At 37.8% G+C, this 21348-nt stretch overlaps 1 protein-coding gene and 1 pseudogene across 3 annotated transcripts in view; one reads left to right on the top strand and one right to left on the bottom strand.

Annotated features, from left to right (window-relative positions):
- Positions 1-21348, top strand: part of BBOX1 (gamma-butyrobetaine hydroxylase 1) — a 93483-nt gene that overhangs the window by 14834 nt on the left and 57301 nt on the right. For 2 of the 3 annotated variants that reach the window (XM_023230379.2, XM_031933878.1), the window contains exons 2-3: positions 5523-5776; positions 7546-7660. In XM_023230379.2, coding sequence (XP_023086147.2) covers positions 5558-5776; positions 7546-7660 — 334 coding nt within the window. In that variant the 5' untranslated portion in view covers positions 5523-5557. Of the gene's footprint in view, positions 1-5519; positions 5777-7545; positions 7661-21348 lie in introns of all 3 variants that reach the window. The other variant, XM_023230378.2, reaches the window with a different exon arrangement.
- Positions 17102-19519, bottom strand: LOC111554704 (annotated as a pseudogene).

Below are 21348 nucleotides of genomic sequence, written 5' to 3'. Positions count from 1 at the left end.
TGGTCCTCAGATGTATGCTTTACAAATATTTTTTCTCATTTTTTAGGCCGTCTCCTTACTTGCTTTATTATTTCCTTTGCTGTGCAGGGATTTAATTCAATACCATCTTATTTGTTTATTTTTGCTTTTGTTGCCTGTTCATTTGGGTTCCTATCCAAAAAAATCCATGCCCAGACAAATGTCATGGAGTTTTCCCATATGTTTTCTTCTAGTAAAGTTTCATATTTTATGTTTAAGTCTGTAATCCATTTTGAGTTGATTTTTATGTATGATGTGAGATGAGGGTCCAGTTTTATACTTCTTCATCTGGATATTTAGTAACACTCCACCATTTGTTGAAGAGACTGTCTTTTCCCCATTTAGTGTTCTTAGGATCTTTGTGACAGATTAATTGACCTTAAATGCATAAATTTGTTTCTAGGCTATTACTTTCTATTGATTTATATGTATTTTTTATTCCAATACCATGCTGTTTTGATTATTATAGTTTTGTAGGCTATTTTGGGATCTGATAATGTGATAGTTCCAACTCTGTTTTTCCTTCTCAAGACTGCTGTGGCCACTCAGATTTTTTGTGGTTCCATACATATTTTAGAGTGCTTTTTAAAATTTATTTGATAAATGTCATTGGAGTTTCAATAGTAATTGCACTGAATCTGTAGATGACTTTGGTAGTATGGATATTTTACTGATATTAATAATTCAAATCCAAGAACACAGAGTATTGTTCCACTTACCTGTGTCTCATTTAATTTTTTTTGTCATCGTCTTATAGTTTTCAGTGTATAGATCTTTTATTCCTTGGCTAAATGTAATCCTGAGTATTTTTAGTGATCCTGGAAATTGAATTGTTTTATTGATACCTTTTTCAGAATGTTAGTTGTTATTATACCTAAACGCTACGAATAGTTGTATGTTGATTTTATATTCTACAACTTTACTAAATTTATTAGTTCTAAAAAAAATTTTCTGTAGTCTTTAGGGTTTTCTGTGTATAAGATCATGTCATCAGAAAACAAGGACAATTTTACTTCTACCTTTCAGATTTGGATAACTTTCATTTCTTCTTCTTGCCTAATTGTTCTGGCTAGGACTTCCAGTACTATAATATTAGAAGTGGTTAGAGTGGGCATTCTTGTCTTGTTCCCAAACTTAGAGGAAAAGTTTTCAACTTTTCATCAGTGAATATGATGTTAGCTGTGGGCTTGGCACAGATGGCATTTATTATGTTGAGATACATTCCCTCTATACATCGTTGTTGATAATTATTTTCATAAAAGGATGTTGAATTTTATCAAATGCTGCTTCTGCATCTATTGAAATGACCACCTAATTTTTATCCTGAATCTGCTAATTGTTGTGTCATATTTACTGATTTGTATGTGTCGAACCATCTTTGCATCCCAGAGATAAATCCCACTTGATTATACTGTATGTTCCTTTTAATGTGTATTGAATTCTTTTTGCTAGTATTTTGTTAAAAATTTTGCATCTATGTTCACCAGGAATATTGGTCTGTAATATTCTATTCTTTCAGTGTTCTAGTCCGCCTTTGGTTTGAGGGTATTGCTGGCCTCATAAAATGAGTTTGGAAGTATTACCTCTCTGTCAATATTTGGGGAAAGTTTAAGTAGAATTTATGTTAATTCTTCTTTAATGATTGATGGAATTCACTGGTGAAGCCATCAGGTCCTGGAGTTTCCATGGTTGGAAGGTTTTTGATTACTGACTTAATCATCATACTTACTGTTCTCTTCAGATTTTCTATTCATGATTTAGTCCTGGTAGGTTGTACATTTCTAGGAATGAATTCATTTCTTCTAGATTATTCAATCATTGGCATATAAATGTTCATAGTAATCTCTTACAAGCTTTTGTATTTCTGTGGCATCAGCTGTAATGTCTCCTCTTTCATTTCTGATTTTGAGTCTTCTCTCTTTGTTTCTTAGGTTAATTGATGGTTTGTCGATTCTACCTTTCAAAAAAGTTTTAGTTTAATTTTTTCTTATCTCTATTTCATTTATTTCTCCTCTAACCTTTTTTATTTCCTTCCTTCTGATAACTTAGGGATTAGTGTGTTCTTTTATCTAGTTCCTTGAAATGTAAAGCTAGATTGCTTATTTAAGATCTTTTTTTATATTTTATGAAGGCATTTATCACTATTAACGTCCCTCTTCAAACTACTTTTACTGCATCTCAAAAGTTTGTTATGATGTGTGCTCTTTTTGTCTCAAAATATTTTTAATTTCTCTTTTGATTTTTTCCTTGACCATTGGTTGTTCAGGAGTTTGTTGTTTAATTTACACATATTTGTGAAAACTGGAAATTCACGAGTTTTTCAGTTTTTCCCCAGTATTGATTTGAAGACAAAGTCATTATATTTCATAAAATGATATTTCATATAATAGCCAAGAGAATAATAAAACTTTTTGTGAGAACATAAACTGCAGGCAATTTAAAGTATATCTTTGGAACATAGTTTACATGTATCCTCCCATATATGTTTTTACTCCCAAGTTCTCATTTCTTCTAGACTAAATTTTTATGACAGCTCCATACGATGTATCTGATTTTAGCCCCTTAACCTTCTTTCAATATACCATACACACTGTCATCAACTTCATTGTCAAATCTGCTACCTGAAAAAAATATATAAAAATTCCCATTCATAATAGAATGAAACCCAAACTCCTTATCTTGCTATGCATGGTGCTTCATGATCTGGTGTCAACATGCCTTTTAATCTCTCTCAACCACCATTTCCCCTTATAGCCTTTTGTTCCAGCCAAATAACATGTTTTCTACTGCTCAAATACTGTACTTTCATATTGTTGTTGTTGGCTCAGCCTGCACCTTAAATGTGGAATGACCTTTCACAAATCTTTCTTAAATCCAACTTGTCTGTACCCAGATGAGCTAGCAAATAAAGGTTTAAATAAGTAAGGAATTTAGTTTTTATCATGTAAAAAAGAGGTCCAGACATGACCATCTATTGCTGGTAAAGTGTTTTCACAGAACCCTGGGGAACTCTGACTTCTTTTAGATTTTATGCTTACGCTTCTTACCTCATGGTTGCAAAATTACTGCTTCACCTCCAATACTACATTCACATTCCAGAGAGGAAGTGGAAAAAAAAATAGAGTAAACAGCATATGACAGCAAGTCTTATCACCTTTTTAAAAATTTCCCTACACAGCAACTTCCAAATATATTTCATTGGGCATAATTATATCATAACTAATCTTAGCTATAAAGAAAACTGATAAAATATTTACTAGTCAGAAAATGTTGTACTAGTGAGGAAGGAAAATAAGGTGAAACCAATATGCATTCAGCAATGTTGGCCTTATTATTTGTTTATTTTCGTAATTATCTTTTCCTGGTTGTCTGGAACTTCAAAGTCATCTTTGTACCTTCTAGTGCAGCATGCACTAAGAAGATACTTATATATTTGAGTAAGTTTAACTTTATAATATAATGACAAGGGAAAGAGAACCATTTTCTGCATTTAAGCGTGATTGTATTCCATTGTAATGAAAGCATAAACTTAGATAACTTGATCAAGAATAAGTAAACTACTGCCTGGCGGCAAAATGTGGCCTACATTGTTTTTGTGCACACACCATAAACTAAGAATAGCTGATACATTCTTATAGTGTTTTAAAAAATAAAAACAGGAATATGCAGCAGGGACTGTATATAAACTGCAAAGCCTAAAAGATGTGGCATCTGGCATTTTACAGAACATATTTGCCATCCTTTGATACAGGTTAACATGTACTACATTTCTTTTTTTTAGTGTTAAGGATTTAATTGTATTATTTCAGGGTCATTGAAGCCATCTTTGTCTTTTGAAACAATGTATGTGAGAAAACTTGCCAGCCAACCCTTTCTCTTGTCAGGAAACTCAAATGTCCTATACCCATTCCACAGAGAAACTGATGTTAGAACTTCTATAATGATCCTCACTCAGACTTATGAGCTAAATTTTCAGGTTTGAAAGTGCATCATAATTTTTGATGATTTTTAAGTAATAATGTTCTCCTATGACTATGCAAATTTTAAGAAAAAAAATTATGGTTCCGAAGCAGAAATAAGCATGAGAGTCAATTGTATTTCACCCATGCAATTATTGAATAACTCTGTATGTGAGGCTAAAGGGAGAAAGCAATCTTTTTCCTATTGACTCTGCTCCATACCTTGACTAAATTATCCAAGCCAATGATTTGAGGAAGCATATGTGAAACCACCTAGAAGTATTTTACTTTCATGTTGTGTAAAGTATATTTTAAGTTATCTTAACGTTGCATAAAGTCTTCCTGTAATCTCAAGAAGGAGAGGGAGCAATTTTATCTTATTTATCACTAAATCTCCCGGTGCCTATTGCAGTGCCTGGGAGGGAATTATAAGCTCTGTGTGTTTGTGCGTGCACACGTGTGCAAGCATTCCTACCTCCCCTTCATCTCAAGGCAATGAAGGCTTGTTTCCATTGTCACATGTCACCTTCTGTTAATGATGAGCAAATCATTACATGGAAGAAGTTAAGGAGTTCTACTTCTCGCATATAAATTCTACTTTTCCTATGTAAGTTCTACTTCATTCATGTAAGTTTAGAGTACTGGAAAATAATATGTGAAGAAAGTAAAATGTAGAACATTGACATGGTTTCTGAAGGTCAAATATACAGTCACTAATGGAATCAGGATTAACACAGGTGCTCAAGCATAATACCATGGTGTCTCTGTTTCACTAAATTTCCTCTCCTATAAATAGTCCATGTCCTTAAATTTGCTGGATTTTTTAATAAAAAGTAAGTCATGTAATCCCAAGTAATATGAAGGTATACACAAGTACTCCAAAAAGGTTCAGAATAAAGTAACTAAAGTAACAAGGCACACTCTACTGATATGTATTAACACAAAAAATCTCAAGAAACCAAATGAGTTTCTTGCAGAACCTAAGGACTTCTGTATTTCATTAAGAAAATGTATTGTAAAGGTAAAAAAGCAAATGATAGAAGAGAAACAGCACAATATTCTGAATTATAGTGGCCTTTAAGTAAATAATAAGCATTAATATTCTCTTCATAAAAACAAGTTTACTAATTTAGTATCATAAAAACATTTTTTTCAAAAGCCATGTCCAAGGGGGCACCAGTTAAAATAGGACAGGGATGATTGTTACACTTTCAATTTGTGGAACATTTTTCTTCTTTAAACATTCCAGAGCTTTTATGCAAACATAATTATTAAAGAGCATATGTCATTGGTTCTGAACTTATTATCTGAATTTTCTCTGAGAAAAACAAGGAATTCTTTTCATTTGGATCCTGACTCAGCACTTATGTCTCATTTACTTTTAGTCACTGTGTTTCTGCTTACAGTATGTGAAATACTCTCACCAGAACAAAGGTCCCAGTGAATAGCAGAGGCCAGAGTCCACTTGAAGTGTTCACACTCTCAGAGGCAAAGTTTAGATCTTATCTGCCTGAGAATCCTTTTAACACTGATTTGTCATAGCAGGTAGCTGACAGAATTTAATCCTGAAGACCGGAAACATGGCTTGTACCATCCAAAAGGCAGAAGCACTTGACGGGACTCGTTTGATGCAGATCCTCTGGCATGATGAGGAAGAGTCTCTCTACCCAGCTGTATGGTTGAGAGACAACTGCCCATGCTCTGATTGTTACCTGGATTCTGCAAAAGCACGGAAACTTTTAGTCGAAGCTCTTGATGTGAACATTGGAATTAAAGGCTTGACATTTGACAGAAAAAAGGTAATTATCTCTAAATTATGTCTCCCTTCTTTCTCACGTTCAATAATAGGGCTAGTCAACAATAATTTAGATAACTCTTTTTTATTTGGTCACACATATATAACCACATATGGACCCAGGTTTGTATAGTACTTGGTGCAAATTAAGTATACTCAGTAAATGGAAGCTTCAGCTATTGTTATTACTATTATCATTACTACTACTATTTTTAATAAAATTTGCAGTGTTATTTGTCACTCTTTCAATGAGTGGCAGCCTTGAAAACACAAATTGTCTACAATAAGAGCAATGCTTCTAAGCCTCAGTTTATTCATTGGCAAAAAGGAATACTAAAAGAACTTGCTCATAGAAATGTGAGGCATCACTGGGATAATATGGATAAAAATGTTTAACAGTGCCTGGCATACAGTAAGCACTAAAAAAAACAAAAAAAAACAAAAAAAAGACATTAACTAATGTCTTTTAGTCAAATTACTATGTAGAGATACGAGGCTTGTTCTTGGATTCCCAAAAGCACAGCTCTCAAAACTACAAACCAGAGGCAGCCACCATTCCATGTTTCTCTCTTCCAAATTTACTAGAATTCTTATTACGTTCCTGTCCATATCCCGACTTGAGGACTTTACTCCCAGATTTCACTGCTTGCTAGCTAGATAGAAATGTTGTTTACTCTTACATTTCTCACCTGAAGAACATACAAACAATAGTAGTATATTCTCCCTAGATTTTTAAAGATTAAATGTGTTATGTCTATAGTACTTGTTATAAACACTTAAAATAGTGTTATTTTTATTATTGCTGTCGTCCTCCTTATCATCACTACTAATACTTTTTTTTTTCTTTTTTGAGATGGAATCTTCTTCTGTTGTCCAGGCCAGAACGCAGTAGGGCGATCTCGGCGCACTGCAACCTCCGCCTCCCAGGTTCAATAATTCTCCTGGCTTAGCCTCCCAAGTAGCCGGAATTACAGGCACGGGTCACCACGCCCGGCTAATTTTTGTATTTTTAGTGGAGACGGGGTTTCACCATGTTGGCCAGGCTGGTCTCAAACTCCTTACCTTGTGATCTGCCCACCTCAGCCTCCCAAAGTGGTGGGATTATAGGCGTGAGCCACCACACCCAGCTGCATCATTACTATTTCTAATACTCTTGGCAGGAATCTTAATTGATAACTAGCTTCAGTTATCACAGAAAGTTTGGGGATCCCAGGTTTAGAGGATGTAGGTCAAGAACTGTAGATCTATCCATGCTCTAATTCTTGAGTGCTATTTAAGGGGCTTCAGACCTCAGATGTATTACTTTGGCTTCCTTGTTTTCCAAAAGCTTATGCTTAATCTCTATCTTAAAAATCAAGCTGGTCAGGCATGGTGGCTCATGCCTGTAATCCCAGCACTTTGGGAGGCCGCGGCGGGTAGATCACGAGGTCAGGAGATCGAGACCGTCTTAGCCAACATGGTGAAACCCTTTACTAAAATACAAAAAATTAGCCAGGCATGGTTTTGCTTGCCTGTAATCCCAGCTACTTGGGAGGCTGAGGCAGGGGAATCGCTTGAACCTGGGAGGCAGATGTTGCAGTGAGCTGAGATTGCACCAGTGCACTCCAGCCTGGCAATGGAGCAAGACTCCTTCTAAAAAAAAAAAAAAAAAAAAAAAATTAAGCAAAGCATAATTGGATTCCCTGATTATCTTAAACAGCATTCAAAAACAGAGCAATAGTGGAGAACAGAAATAAAATCCATATACGTGAAATTTGCTTTTTGTGTTATAAGGTGTACATCACATGGCCCGATGAGCATTACAGTGAATTCCAGGCTGATTGGCTGAAGAAAAGATGCTTTTCCAAGCAGGCCAGAGCAAAGCTCCAAAGAGAATTGTTTTTTCCAGGTAACTTTGCCAAAGTCTTCAATGTCTTTTTAAACCCTTACAGTAAAGGATTTTTATTAAGAAATTTGCTCACAGAAAATTCAAACTTTTGTGCTTTAATTAAAATATGTGATGTGTAAATTATGTGACATGTTTAAAGTTTTACCAACAAAGATCATTTGGGTAGAGATGAAAAAGAGTATAGAGTAATTCTAGACATTCTATAGAGAAAGGAACAAAATAAGCCCAGCAAACTTGTGTCTTTGTCATCTAAAGCAAAACCTGGCACAGCACACCTCAGACACTCCGTAAGTGCTCACTACAAAGAAGCAGGATGAACTAGAGGCAGACTGGCCCTTTATAAAAATTTTGTCTAAGACCCGAACAACACAAATCAACAAAGCAAGAATTCTTAACCTGGTCTTCACAAATGGAATTATGGGATTTACGAACCCATGAAATGATAGGCATAGCACTGCATATGCCTGTGAATGTGGGACAATTTGTCTGTATGTGTGCATGTACACACACGTGCACACAAAGCCACATTTGTCTAGGAAGAATTTATATAGGTTTTAAGGGGATCCGTGAACAGAACAATGTTCAGAAAACTTCAAGTGTGGATTCAGTGGATAAAGAGGGCTCTATTGCTGAGCAAAGAAGCAAAATAAATACTTAAAACAGGTGGAAATATTTTTTTAAATATAAATTTTAGGAGACACACAGTAATAGAACTCAAGCAGAGGAACTGGTAAGGGGCAAGGGGTGTTTACAATTCATTCCCTGACTATTTTGAAGATTTATTACATGAAACTATGTAAATCAAAGATAAACTGAAAAACAGTTCTTGAAAGATCTAGTCATTTAAAAGTGCATAGCACTCCCCTCTCTCTCTTGCTCCTGCTTTCCTCATGTGACCTGCCTGCTCTGCCTTCACCTTCCATCACGATTGTAAGTTCCTGAAGCCTCTCCAGTAGTTGAGCAGATGTCAGTGCCATGCTTCCTGTATAGCCTGCAAAACCATGAGCCAATTTAATTTCTTTTCTTTACAAATTACCCAGTCTCAGGTATTTCCTTATCGTGATGCAAGAACGAACTAATACAGAAAATTGGTCCTGAGAAGTGGGGCATTGCTATAAAGATAACTAAAATTTAGAAGCAGCTTTGGAACTGGGTAACAGGCAAATGTTGGAAGGGTTTGGAGAGCTCAGAAGAAGACAGGGTAAGTTTGGAACTTTGTAGAGACAGGTTAGATGGTTGTGACCAAAATACCGATGGTGATATGGACACTGAATGCTTGGCTGATGAGGTATCAGATGGAAATGAGGATCTTGTTGGGAACTGAAGCAAAGGTCACATATGTTATGCCTTAGCAAAATAACCTGGCTGGATTGTGTCCATACCCTAGGGATATGTGGAGGTTTGAAATAGAGAGTGATGACCTAGGGTATTTGACAAAATAAATTTCTAAGCAGCAAACTAAGTGTTTAAGAAGTAACATGACTGCTTCTGACAGCCTGTGATCAGATATGGGAGCAAACAAATAAGTTGGAACTTTCATATTTAAAAGGAAAGCAGAGTGTAAAAGTTTGAAAATTTTGTAACCTATTCATGTCTAGGCAGAGAAAGAAAAAGCTTTTTCAGGAGAGGAAGTCAAGCAGGCTGTGGATCAACCACTTATTAGAGATATTTGTGTAACTAAGAAGAAGCCAAGTGCTAATAGCCAAGACAACAAGAAACAGGCTTCGAAGGCATTTCATAGAACTGCCCAGCAGCCTCTCCCATCACAGACCCAGAGGCCTAGGAAGGAAGAATGGTTTCCTGGGCCAAGGGCTCCACTGCCCTGTGTGTAGCCTTGGGACGCAGCTCCCACATACCAGCTGCTCCAGCTCCAGCCTCGGCTCCAAGGGGCCCAGGTACAGCTTGGGCCATAGTTCCAGAGGGCATAAGCTACTGTAAACCTTGGTGGCTTCCATGTGGCTTTAAGCCTGTGGCTGCACAGAGTGCAAGAGTGAATGAGGCTTGATGTTCTCTGCCTAGATTTCAGAGGATGTATTATGTTGGTGCAAAAGTAATTGCGGTTTTTACCATTAAAAGTAATAGCAAATATAAGAAAGCCTGGGTGCCCAAGCAGAAGCCTGCTGCAGGGGCAGAGCCCTCTCGAAGAACCTCCACTAGGGCAGTGCAGAGGGAAAATGGGTTGGAGGCCCCACTTAGAGTACCCACTGGGGCACTGCCTAATGGTGCTGTGGGATGAAGGCCACCATCCTGCAGACCCCATAATGGTAGATCCACCATCAGCATGCATACTCAGCATGGAAAAGCCACAGGCACTCAACCACCTGTGACAGCAACCTCTGGAGCCGAACTTTGCAAAGCCATAGAGGCAGAGCTGCCCAAAGCATTGAGAACCCACGCCTTGTACCGTTGTGTCCCGGAGGCAAGACATGGAGTCAAAGGAGATGATTTTGGAGCCTTGAGATTTAATGACTGCCCTGCTGGGCTTTGGACTTGCATGGGGCCTGTACTCCCCTTTCTTTTGGCTGATTTCTCCCTTTTGTAATAAGAATGATTACCCAATACCATTATATCTTGGAAGTACATAAATTGTCTTTAATTTTACAGGCTGATAGGTGGCAGAGCCTTGACTTGTCTTAGATGAAACTTTGGACTTTGGACTTTTGAGTTAATGCTAGAATTAGTTAAGACTTTCAGAGAATATTGGGAAGGCACGATTGTATTTTGCAATGTGAGAAGTACATGAGATTTGGGGGGCCAGGGCAAAATGATATGGTTTGCGTGTTCCACCCAAATCTCGTATTGAACTGTAATCTCCAATGTTGGAGGTGGGGCCTGGTGGGTGGTAACTGGATCACAAGAGTTGATTTCTCATAAATGGTTTAGCACCATCCGGTTGGTACTATCCTCACAATAGCAAATGAGTTCTTTGAAGATCTGGTTGTTTTAAGGTGTGTAAGCAACACCTCCCTCTATGTTTCTCCTGCTTTTGCCATGTGACCTGCTTGCTCCCCCTTTCAGCTTCCATCATGATTTTAAGTCTCCTGAAGCCTCCCCAAAAGCCAAGCAGATGTCAGCACCATGCTTCCTATAAAGCCTGTAGAACAGTGAGCCAACTAAACCTCTTTTCTTTATGAATTACTCAGTCTCAGGTTTTTATTTATAGCAATACAAGAACAGACTAATATACCAGCCTTGCTGAGTTTTGTAATACCTTTCCTGGAAATTCTTAGCCACATACCAAGAGAGAGATTTTACCTTAACTCCTTTCAAATCTGAAATTCTTAAACATGTGTGGTAACTCTCTGTGGCTTTAAATGAGACTTATGACACTTTACTATGTATGAAGATGTTGCTAATCAACTTGAACCAAATAGCTTCACCATTTCTTCTGGTTATCAATAATAGGGTATGATATTGTCCCCTTCCTCTTTAAGCATAGACCAGCCGTGTCAAGAATTTGGTTGCTCCATTTCCTTAGTCTCACCATTTTGATGACTGACAAGGTTTTGTTCTAATGCTTTCTCTCTAAACTACCAGTTCATTTTTCCCTTTATCTAGCTGGTTAAATCCAGATGGATATTCAGGGAAAGATGTTTTTATTGCCTTCCTCCAATAAGTGCACTGCTAGATTCTTCAAGGAGTCTCCAATTACATAATTGAGTACCAATTGTCTGGGTCACATCACAGTATCAAAAATATATTTTTTTATTTATTTTAGATTTCTTCTGGTACTCAAAATATTTTTCCTTAACTCCGTTCTAATTTTGTAATCCTATTGGATTTTACTTTCATTTCCTTCAAGTTCTTCTTTTGATTTTTTCAGGAAATACATGCCAACTTTTTATTATTACAGCTTAAGCTTTTAAGCATTGTGAAAGGATATGGACATCCTCCTCCATTAATATTTCTTGATGAGTACAGTTTTATAGCTTACATTTTTCAGTACTATCGGGCAGTAGCAAAATGGAAATGATACTACACTCAATTAAGTAGTGGAAAAAACTGGTCACAATGACAGGCTGCAATCATGAATAATATAAGAACTGGCTGCTATTTAGACACTGGAAAATATTTTAATAGTTTAAAACAAGATCAGATTTTTAAAATATATTCTCAAGCTGTGCAGTTGGTGGGTAAAAAAAGAAATTAATGAGCCATTTTTGGAATATTGGTTCTATGGCTTTTTGCCTGTAAAATTTGATACCTTATTTCATTGCCATTGCAGATTTTCAAACATTTATATTGCAGAGCATGCAAACAAACTCAGTTACATTTGTGAAAGGATTTTGTTTTTTAGTCCCAGTGGTAATGTTTTCTCTTCTGCAAGCACAACCCTCGGAGTGAGGGTTACAGGGCTTTTAAAATCTGGAATCAAGATGCAGACAGTTTTTCCTTGATCTTCCCCTGGCACTTGCTGTTGAACTAAAAAATGACAAGACAAATGATCATCATCCAAAAAACTTTTGTCATGGGAAGGAAGGAAGCTGAAAGGAAGACATGGATAGTGATCACTCCCTCATACATTTCTATTCAGTTGTGCATATATTGGGTATCTATTTTGTGCCAGGACCTCTGTAAGGAAATATCAAGATTTTTTAAAAAGACATAGATTCTCTCCTTGAGGACTTATCAAGTCTGAAAGGGAACAATAGCCATGAGAAAATAAGTATAAGACATTACTTCAAGTACATTAAAACCACACATAGAAAGTTAATGATGACACATAGGAAGGAACTTGAAGGGATGAAAGAATGATCCTCAGAAATGAGGTAATACTTGAGCTGCATTTTGGAGAATCAATCAGTTTGTCAGCCTAAGATAGATAGAAAGGAAGGAAATTCTCAGCAAAGAAAAAGGCAGGTAGAAAATCATCAAAGGGTAAAATGGTAGGATAGGTTTAGAAAACTGCAATTAGTTTAATATTGGTGAAGTTAAAATTGTTCGGCAACAGAGAAGAAGGAAGGGGCCAAGCCATGAAGTGACTTATATGCCCTGCTTGGTCCTAAACCTGTAGGCAATTAAGAGTTTTCCCAACAAGGTGTCAGATACGCCATACCATTAGCTTCTCCAGACTGATGTTCTTCTTTTAAAGCCAGAGAAAGGAGTTTAAGATCTGTATAAGTTTGAGAAGATGATTGCTTTCATTTTTTCATCTGTATTTTACATTTTTCGAGTTATGTATTTCTGATTTTGGTCAAATGAACATAATTTCTCAAATGCCTACAAGTTTGTACATGTCTCCTATGCTTTTTTTTTTTTTTGAGACAGAGTCTTCATCTCTCATCAAGCCGGAGTGCTGCAGTGGCACGATCTCAGCTCACTGCAACCCCTGCCCCTGGGTTCCAAGTGATTCTCCTGCCTCAGCCTCCCAAGTAGCTACAGGTGCTGCAGGGACTACAGGCATGTGCCACCACGCTCAGCTAATTTTTGTATTTTTAGTAGAGACGGGGTTTCACCATGTTGGCCAGGATGGTCTTGATCTCTTGACCTCGTGATCTGCCCACCTTGGCCTCCCAAGCTGCTGGGATTGCAGGCATGAGCCACCGTGCCCGGTGGGCTTCCTTTTTTCTGCTTGCATTCTCCCCTCCTCCACAGTGCACCTGCCTGGCTCTTGGCTTATATTTACCCCACAAAAGAGAGTGAAGTAATCAGATCTGTGTTGTAGAAGGGCCTTGATCATGGCTCTGAGTTTGGATGGACCAGCATAGGGAGTGACTGGGGTCAGGGTAACCTGAATAGCACGACCTAGAAATAGTCCTGTAAAAGACAATGAAATTTTGAGAGGCAGGGAGGATGGAGGAGAGTGTAGAATCTGTATTCAAACAGAACATACATGACCTGTAGGACAGAAAGTTGCTGGCCATATTCTCCAGTCTCTATCAACTGAAATCCGAACACTTCAAGCCTAGCAGGTATATGTTTCCAAACATATGGGTGAAAATGAAAGACTTTAAATTATATTAGAGACAAGATTTTTAGGTACTAATTATAATTTAGCTCTCGTGTGAAATTTTGACATAATTATACGCTCATTTTTGTCACTAACTTTGAGATGCAACATTCCCAACATATAACTGGCAGGACCAAAATGGAGAAAAAAAATCACTATATAGTTTGATATACATATGAACCTAATATTTGTTCTTTTTATTAATCCTCAATATCAGAATGATAAATGCTTGCCTTATCTCTTTGAATTGGTACTGAAGTATTTTTGTATTAATCTCTGACTTTAATAATATTTCTTACAGAAAATTGAGATTTAAAAAGCTGTAACTTGAAGAAAATATTTTATTTCCGTGGAGACAGGCTGCTCAGTTTTCTCAGTAATCCAGGGATGGAGTACGTTGCACAGCCAAAAAAAAAAAAAAAAAAAAAAAGAATATTGCCCCACAATTCTTTATGCTTCTCTCATGGCAGTCTTTACCACCTACTTCATCAGATTACAGCCCTTCCGTCTAAAGCTATAATGCACTTCTTTGTTTCAAAGGAAACATTCCACAAGAGGAAGTGAAAACTCACAAGTAACTGTTGGGACCCTCTAAAATCTGTTCATCTTATACATGGCAAGACAAAGTAGAGAGTTCTTCCTTTCTTGCAGAGAGCCATACATTTACTTGAAGATGGAGATTTTATGATGGTGCAAAAAACAGATTTGGTTTGGTGCGGAGGCCATTTTTACAAAGCTTTGTCATAAAGCAAAAATTGTGTGTGTTTTTCTTAATTCAAGTAATGTGCAAAATAAATATGCCTCACCCTTGTGACATTTTGCCCCCATTCTAAGCCTTGCTACATCCATTCTTGAATCCTCAGAGGTGGGAGCCTGCGATGCAAATCAGAGATGGGGTGAGTGTAGTTGTTTCATTATTTCTTGGTAATTATAAAAAGAACTAGCAAGATTTGGTGAGTTGTTGTTTTTTTTCAAGCTGTGTTAGGATGTCCCAACAGTATCAGGGCTGCCAGGTCAGAATGGCTTCCAAATAGCCCTGTCAAAACAGCTGCCTTAGAGCAATTAAGCCCCCACCACATCATCTTCCGAAATGCATTCTATTCCCAAGAGAGACTAATTAAGTTTCCTTCCCTAAGGTCACCCAAATTCATAACTAATATACACAGGTGGGAGAAGAGCTCATAGGATTTATATGTTTAAGAAGCATGTCTTTGTTCTGTTTTGCCTGTCGTATGCAAAATGGACCTATTGACTTGCAGAGAAATATCTCTAGGGTTTTTGTGAAATGAATATAGCTATCTCAAATGCATGTGACTTTATTGTAACTGCCTGAGGGGTTCTTCCTGCCTGCTGCTCAAAGAAAGACTATGGTATTACAGTAAAAAAAGGAGTTTAATAGACATGAGGCCAGCCATGCCACGGGAGAGATGGAGTTAGTTCTCAAATCAATCTATCCAAAGCTCATAGGTTAGGAGTTTTTCAAAGGCATTTTGGGGAAAGGAGTGCCAGTGGCTAGGCTTGATGCTGATTGGTTGGGGCAGAGATGAAATTTTAGGGGGTCAAAGCTGTCCTCCTGTGGGCTAAATTGTTTCCGGGGGCGGCCACAGGGGCAGGATTGGAGGGTCCAGATAGAGCCATGGGGTCCAGTGGAGCCATAGGTGTCAGACATGAAAAAAAAAAAAAAAATCTCAAAGGCCAATATAAAATAGTGGTGTTACCTGCAGGAATGGCTGACCATCTGTTTCTGTGCCTTAGCGGAATCAGGCTCCTCTCTTTCCCCTAACCTGATGGTCTTTCATTCATTTTGCAAAGGCCATTGAGTTTTTGGGGAAGGCTTATTCCAATTTAAAACTATAAATTAAATATCTCTCAAAGACAGCTTAGCCTAAGCCCAGGAATGATTAGGGGAAAGGCAAGATGGGGGAGGTGGGTTAGATCAGTTCTCTTTCATTGCCATAATTTTCTCACTGGTATAATTTTTGCAAAGGGACCTACTGACTTTCAGAGAAATATCTTTGGGGTTTTGATTAAGTGAATACAGTTATCTCAAATGCATGTCAATTTAGGAACGTGTACCTTGCTTCATTTTTCCTCTGTGCCATATTGATGTCTTTCAATGTGTCCTATTCTTTCCTGAATTATATAATAATAGATTATTCTCAATTTCTGCACTGCGCTTGGTAAAATCAGGCATAACATCTAAAGAGTCTAACGTACCCATGCAAGATGAAGCTGCCCTTGTTCTGACTGTAAATCCACCAGGGGAGACTCAGAACCTGGGAAGCACACTGCAGTGCCCTGTGCTTTTCGTAGGTGCCACTAATCTGCAGGTTGCTCCCACAAAATCTGCCTAGTTTGGGTTTCATATGTCAACTCCAGATAAACTTATCTTCCTCATTCCTTTTCTAAACTCTCCCCGTACTTCCAGCTGGAAAACACATACCACATGTTCAGATATAAATGTTAAAAATAAGTTTATTTTACTAGATGTATTAAATAAATTTTTTAAAAGCTTGTATACTACTACATCTATTACTTCTTAAAATGCTTGACTAAGAGGTATATTAATTATATTCTTCTTCAAAAATTCTTTTTCCATTACTTAACAACTTCATAAAACAATGTTAGTGCTAGACAGGACCTTGAAAAACTGGTATTTTAAAATATTTAAAAAGCCATGGTAAAGTTTGAGGGTATTTTTGAGAACCTAAAGTAAATATATTTCCAGAAAGAATTATTACAGTCCATTCCCTTTTTATACCTTTTTAGTGTAGTTGCCACATTGAGAATTAAGGAAAATATTCTTTTTTGCTCTTGGAAAAATAACTTCTTGTAGTTATACTAAAGTAAACATATTACTTTTTAAACACAGAAAACAAAATAGAATGGGTTTTCCTTAGTGAATGTTGAGCTTCCATTTCTTACAAGCTAGGTTTTTTGTGTTTTTGTATGTGTGGTTTTTTGATTTTTGTTTTGTTTTGTTTTGTTTTTTGTAGCCCAGGAATAAGTTTTATAACATTGGCAGTTGGGCTACAAGTTTAGAATTTATACATTTAGAAAATTCCAAAGTGTTGCAATTTCCAAAAGTAAGGTTGGAATGCTTTCTACACTGGCTTCACATTTACCAAATGTACACATAAGGGATAAATTTAGCCTGCCAATTTTGCTAGTGCCTATATATCGGCAGATTCGCCAGACAATAAAAAAGAGGACAATTGATTCGAAAACCATTACCTCTCATTTCTGGTTCCACTTTGCTTCGAGATGGCAGAACATAGAACTACACAGCGTTAGGTTTGGAGTTGCAGTTATCTTCAGCACACTTAAATTTCTTTTGTGTTTAAATAATCTTTATTTACAAAATACTATACTAAGAACTATAATTCCATTAAACTTCAATTTGAGAAAAGTGTAATCACTTAAGTAACAGCAGTTACTTAAAGTGAAAATGAGATCAGTCTAAATTACTTTTGAAGAGAGCAAAAATATTGTCAGGTCTCTTGCTGTGGTTCTGGATGGTCAGTAGCAGGCTCCTTTGAAGGCGGAATCAACCCTGAAGGGAACTCGCTTCTACCTTCAGAATATGGGGGTGGGGTAAAAATCCAGGTCTTGGGTGAAGGTAAGGAGGAAAATCCCTCAGTGGATAGATGTTTCTCATTGCAAATGGAGCATGTGGTGGACCTGGCAGATCCGTTGGTGGATAGTAACCTCGAGAAGCTCCAAACATGGTTCCTGGAGGAGGTGGGGGGAAAGGAGGTCCTCTTCTCATGAACAGGCCCCTTGTATTCACTGGAAACAATGGACCTCTGATTGGAGCTGGAAGTGGAGGAGCAAAGCCGGTGCCAGTTGCTTCATTTTCAGCAGGGAGAGATGAATCAGGCACATTTAAATCACCAAGATCATCTTTGGCATCATTTCTACTGGATTCCATTTCTGAAGGCATTGACCCATCCATTTTATCCAAAGAAGGCATATTAAAACTTCTGAGTTCTGCTGGCCCAGACAGTCTATCAGAATTAGAATAAAATCTGTCTTCCGTTTGTGGAGGAAGACCTGAATCAGGATATGATTGTCCTGGTGGAGGAAACATCATCCTTCCTTCCTGATCCCATGGAGATGACAGGGACCCAGTATCAGAAGGAGACCTGTGAGGATCGGTTAACTTATCACAGCTTGGTTCTCCTCTTTCATTAGTAATCTGATGGTCCAGAGGATTCCCTGGGCCTCTTGGGGCTCTTCCTCCTCCCCGTGGAAGCACAGGTGAGAGTCTGAGTGGACCCTCCAACAAAGTTTGAGGAGACAGAAAAGCTCTCGTTTCAGATGAAGGCTGACCCAATGGTGAGGGACCATATGGGGAATGCTCTCTGTCAAATGCTGTATTTGAAACATCAGGTGCAGAAGGATCTTTTTCTAAAAGTGCAAATTTAAACCCTGTTTCAGTTAATTTTTGTCTGTTGTTAGCATTTTCTTTCCTTAAATCACTGAGGTTTCTTTCAGCAGTCCGAGCTGCCAACCAGTTATCATGTCCTTTTCTCTCGTAGGAAATAACCTGCCTTTGATAAAAATTAATAGTTCTCTCCAATTCTTCTTCACGATCTTTGGCTAGCTTTCTGTAGGTCTCCAGCCCTTCAGTGGTATGGCTGATCTTTTTTTCCACTTTAGAAAGTTTCTCTTCTTCCTGTATCTGGTAATTTTCCTCTACTGTCAATTTCCTGTGGAGTTTTAGTTCATTTTCTTGATATAATTCAGTCATTATTTTAAGTTTCTGTTGAAGTTTCTGATTCTCACTTTCAAAATACATGTTTTCTGACCTCAGATATGCTTGTTGAGTCTGAAGATTTTTAATATGCTCTGTAAGCTCGTCCTTTGTTTTGTCAACTTCAGATAACTGAATAATAATGTGGTTTCTTTCTCCTTCTAAGGTTTTTAAAGAAACATTTAACTTAGCAGCATGAATCAGTTTCTTCAAAGCTCCTTTTGGAGGATCATCTAAGTAAGCACCATTTTCCGGTTCACCATTCACTTCTAATTCCAAGTTATCATCATCCATTATGTCCTCTCCCAAGCACAGCAACCCGATCTTTCATCTTCAGCAAGCATCCAGTCAGAATCTTGATGTGATTTTCTTTATCATTTAGAACTTGTTCTGCGTGTACTTTGGAGTCTTCAAATGTTACTTTCTGTTTATTAAGCTCACTCACTTGTTCCTTCCATACTTCAGCTTCTTGCAAAAGCTGCTTCTGACTTTCCTGAAGTTGAGAATTTTCACTCAAAGCATCTTTTATCGCTATCTCCCGTCGTTCTTCATTCATTTGAAAAATCTTGAAAATGATTTTGGCTTCAGCTATTTGTGATTTGAGGGATTTTGACTCATCTTGTACAGACTGTATCGTTTTTGAAATATCCGCCATCAATTCATCTTGTTGAGAATGTTTAGATTTCTCTTCTTTGAACTCTTTTTCTAGACAGAGGATTTCATCCTCAAGTTCAGAATTGAACTTGTTCAGCTTTTCACAGGTTGCCTCCAAACTTCGTGCTTCTGCTGCCGCCTTCTCAAAGCTGACATCCTCTAAAGATGACTCTACTTCATAGTCTTCGTATTCTTTTTGAATAAGGCTAAATTTTTCAAGTAGTTTACATTTTTCTTCAATTAGTCCAGAAAGCGTTGCAGCAAGTTTTTTTTCTCTTCCCACATAAAGCCGACTCCTAACCGATCTAAAACTTCTCCACAGAAAAAGGAGAACAGCAAAAAATCCAACAACAGCTGCACATACCACCAATTCCCATGGAAAACCATAAGGATTCGAATCTGGTCTCCTACTTTCAGGTAGTGCTGCCACAACCCTGGGTAGCTCCTCCAGGACCAATCCCAAATAGGGCTGAGAGGTAGCCCCGGGCTCCTCCATAGCGCCCAACTGCTCTGGGATCACCGCAGTAACACTGGCCACAACAAACGGTGGAGAACACGCAGCCTTGGGTCTAGAATCCGAATCCGCAGGCGGCAACCGACCGGAGTGGACCACTGCGGAGCCGGCTGCGGGGGCCGCTGGGGAACGCGGACACCCCATAGGCCTCACAGACCCATGCTGAGACCCCCCATTCCCCCTTCTCCTCGGCCCCCTTGTTACACTTTATATCCTGAGGCAGCTCAGGTCCGAGCCAGACCCGCCTTAGTTCTGGTAATTTTCACATCACATATTTTGAAGCTCTGTTGTTTGGTGAGTACACTTTTAAAATTGCTGTCTTCTTCATGGATTAAACCTTTGATCATTACATAATCTCTGTTTCTGGTAATTTTCTTTGCTTTGTCTAATATACATACAAGCACTCTTGCTTTCCTTGCATTAATGTTTGTGTAATATATCTTTTTTCATCCTTTTAATTTGGCCTGCCCTGGATTGGTAAATTTCAAGTGAGTTTCTTGTACACAGCATACAAGAAACATATACGAAATGGTCATATTTTTAAATACACTCTTGTATTATCTGTCTCTTGATAGACCATCCATAATTAAACTAATTATGGATAATTTAGTGCATAAGCTTGACATTTTTTTCTGTATCAATTTTTGTTTCTCTGCTTGTTTTTCTTTTTTTTTTTTTTTAATCATACTTTAAGTTCTAGGCTACATGTGCACAACATGCAGGTTTGTTACATATGTATACATGTGCCATGTTGGTATGCTGCACCGATTAACTCGTCATTTATATTAGGTATATCTCCTAATGCTATTCCTCCCCCTCCCGAGTCCCCACAATAGGCCCTGGTGTGTTATGTTCCCCTTCCTGTGTCCACGTGATCTCATTTTTCAATTCCCACCTATGAGTGAGAACATGCAGTGTTTGGTTTTTCTGTTCTTGCAATAGTTTGCTTAAATTGATGGTTTCCAGCTGCATCCATGTCCCTACAAAGGACACAAACTCATCCTTTTTTATGGCTGCATAGTATTCCATGGTGTAGATGTGCCACATTTTCTTAATCCAGTCTGTCGTTGATGGACATTTTGGTTGATTCCAAGTCTTTGCTATTGTGAATAGTGCCGCAATAAACATATGTGAGCATGTGTCTTTATAGCAGTATGATTTATAATCCTTTGGGTATATACCCAGTAATGGGATGGCTGGATCAAATGGTATTTCTAGTTCTAGATCTTTGAGGGATCGCCACACTGTTTTCCACAATGGTTGAACTAGTTTACAGTCTCACCAACAGTATAAAAGTGTTGCAATTTCTCCACATCATCTCCAGCACCTGTTGTTTCCTGACTTTTTAATAATCGCCGTTGTAACTGGTGTGAGATAGTATCTCATTGTGGTTTTGATTTGCATTTCTCTGACGGCGAGTGATAATGAGCATTTTTTCACATGTCTGTTGGCTGTATAAATGTCTTCTTTTGGGAGGTGTCTGTTCATATCCTTTGCCCACTTTTTGATGGGGTTGTTTGTTTTTTTCTTGTAAATTTGTTTGAGTTCTTTGTAGGTTCTGGATATAAGCCCTTTGTCAGATGAGAAGATTGCAAAAATTTTCTCCCATTCTGTAGGTTGCCTATTCACGCTGATGGTAGCTTCTTTTGCTGTACAGAAGCTCTTTAGTTTAATTAGATTCCATTTGTCAATTTTGGCTTTTGTTGCCGTTGCTTTTGGTGCTTTAGACATGAAGTTCTTGCCCATGCCTATGTCCTGAATGGTATTAGCTAAGTTTTCTTCTAGGGTTTTTCTGGTTTTAGGTCTAACATTTA

This window comes from Piliocolobus tephrosceles, chromosome 13, assembly GCF_002776525.5.
Source record: "Piliocolobus tephrosceles isolate RC106 chromosome 13, ASM277652v3, whole genome shotgun sequence".
NCBI classification, from domain to species: domain Eukaryota; kingdom Metazoa; phylum Chordata; class Mammalia; order Primates; family Cercopithecidae; genus Piliocolobus; species Piliocolobus tephrosceles.
This window is presented reverse-complemented; position numbering and strand designations above follow the sequence as displayed.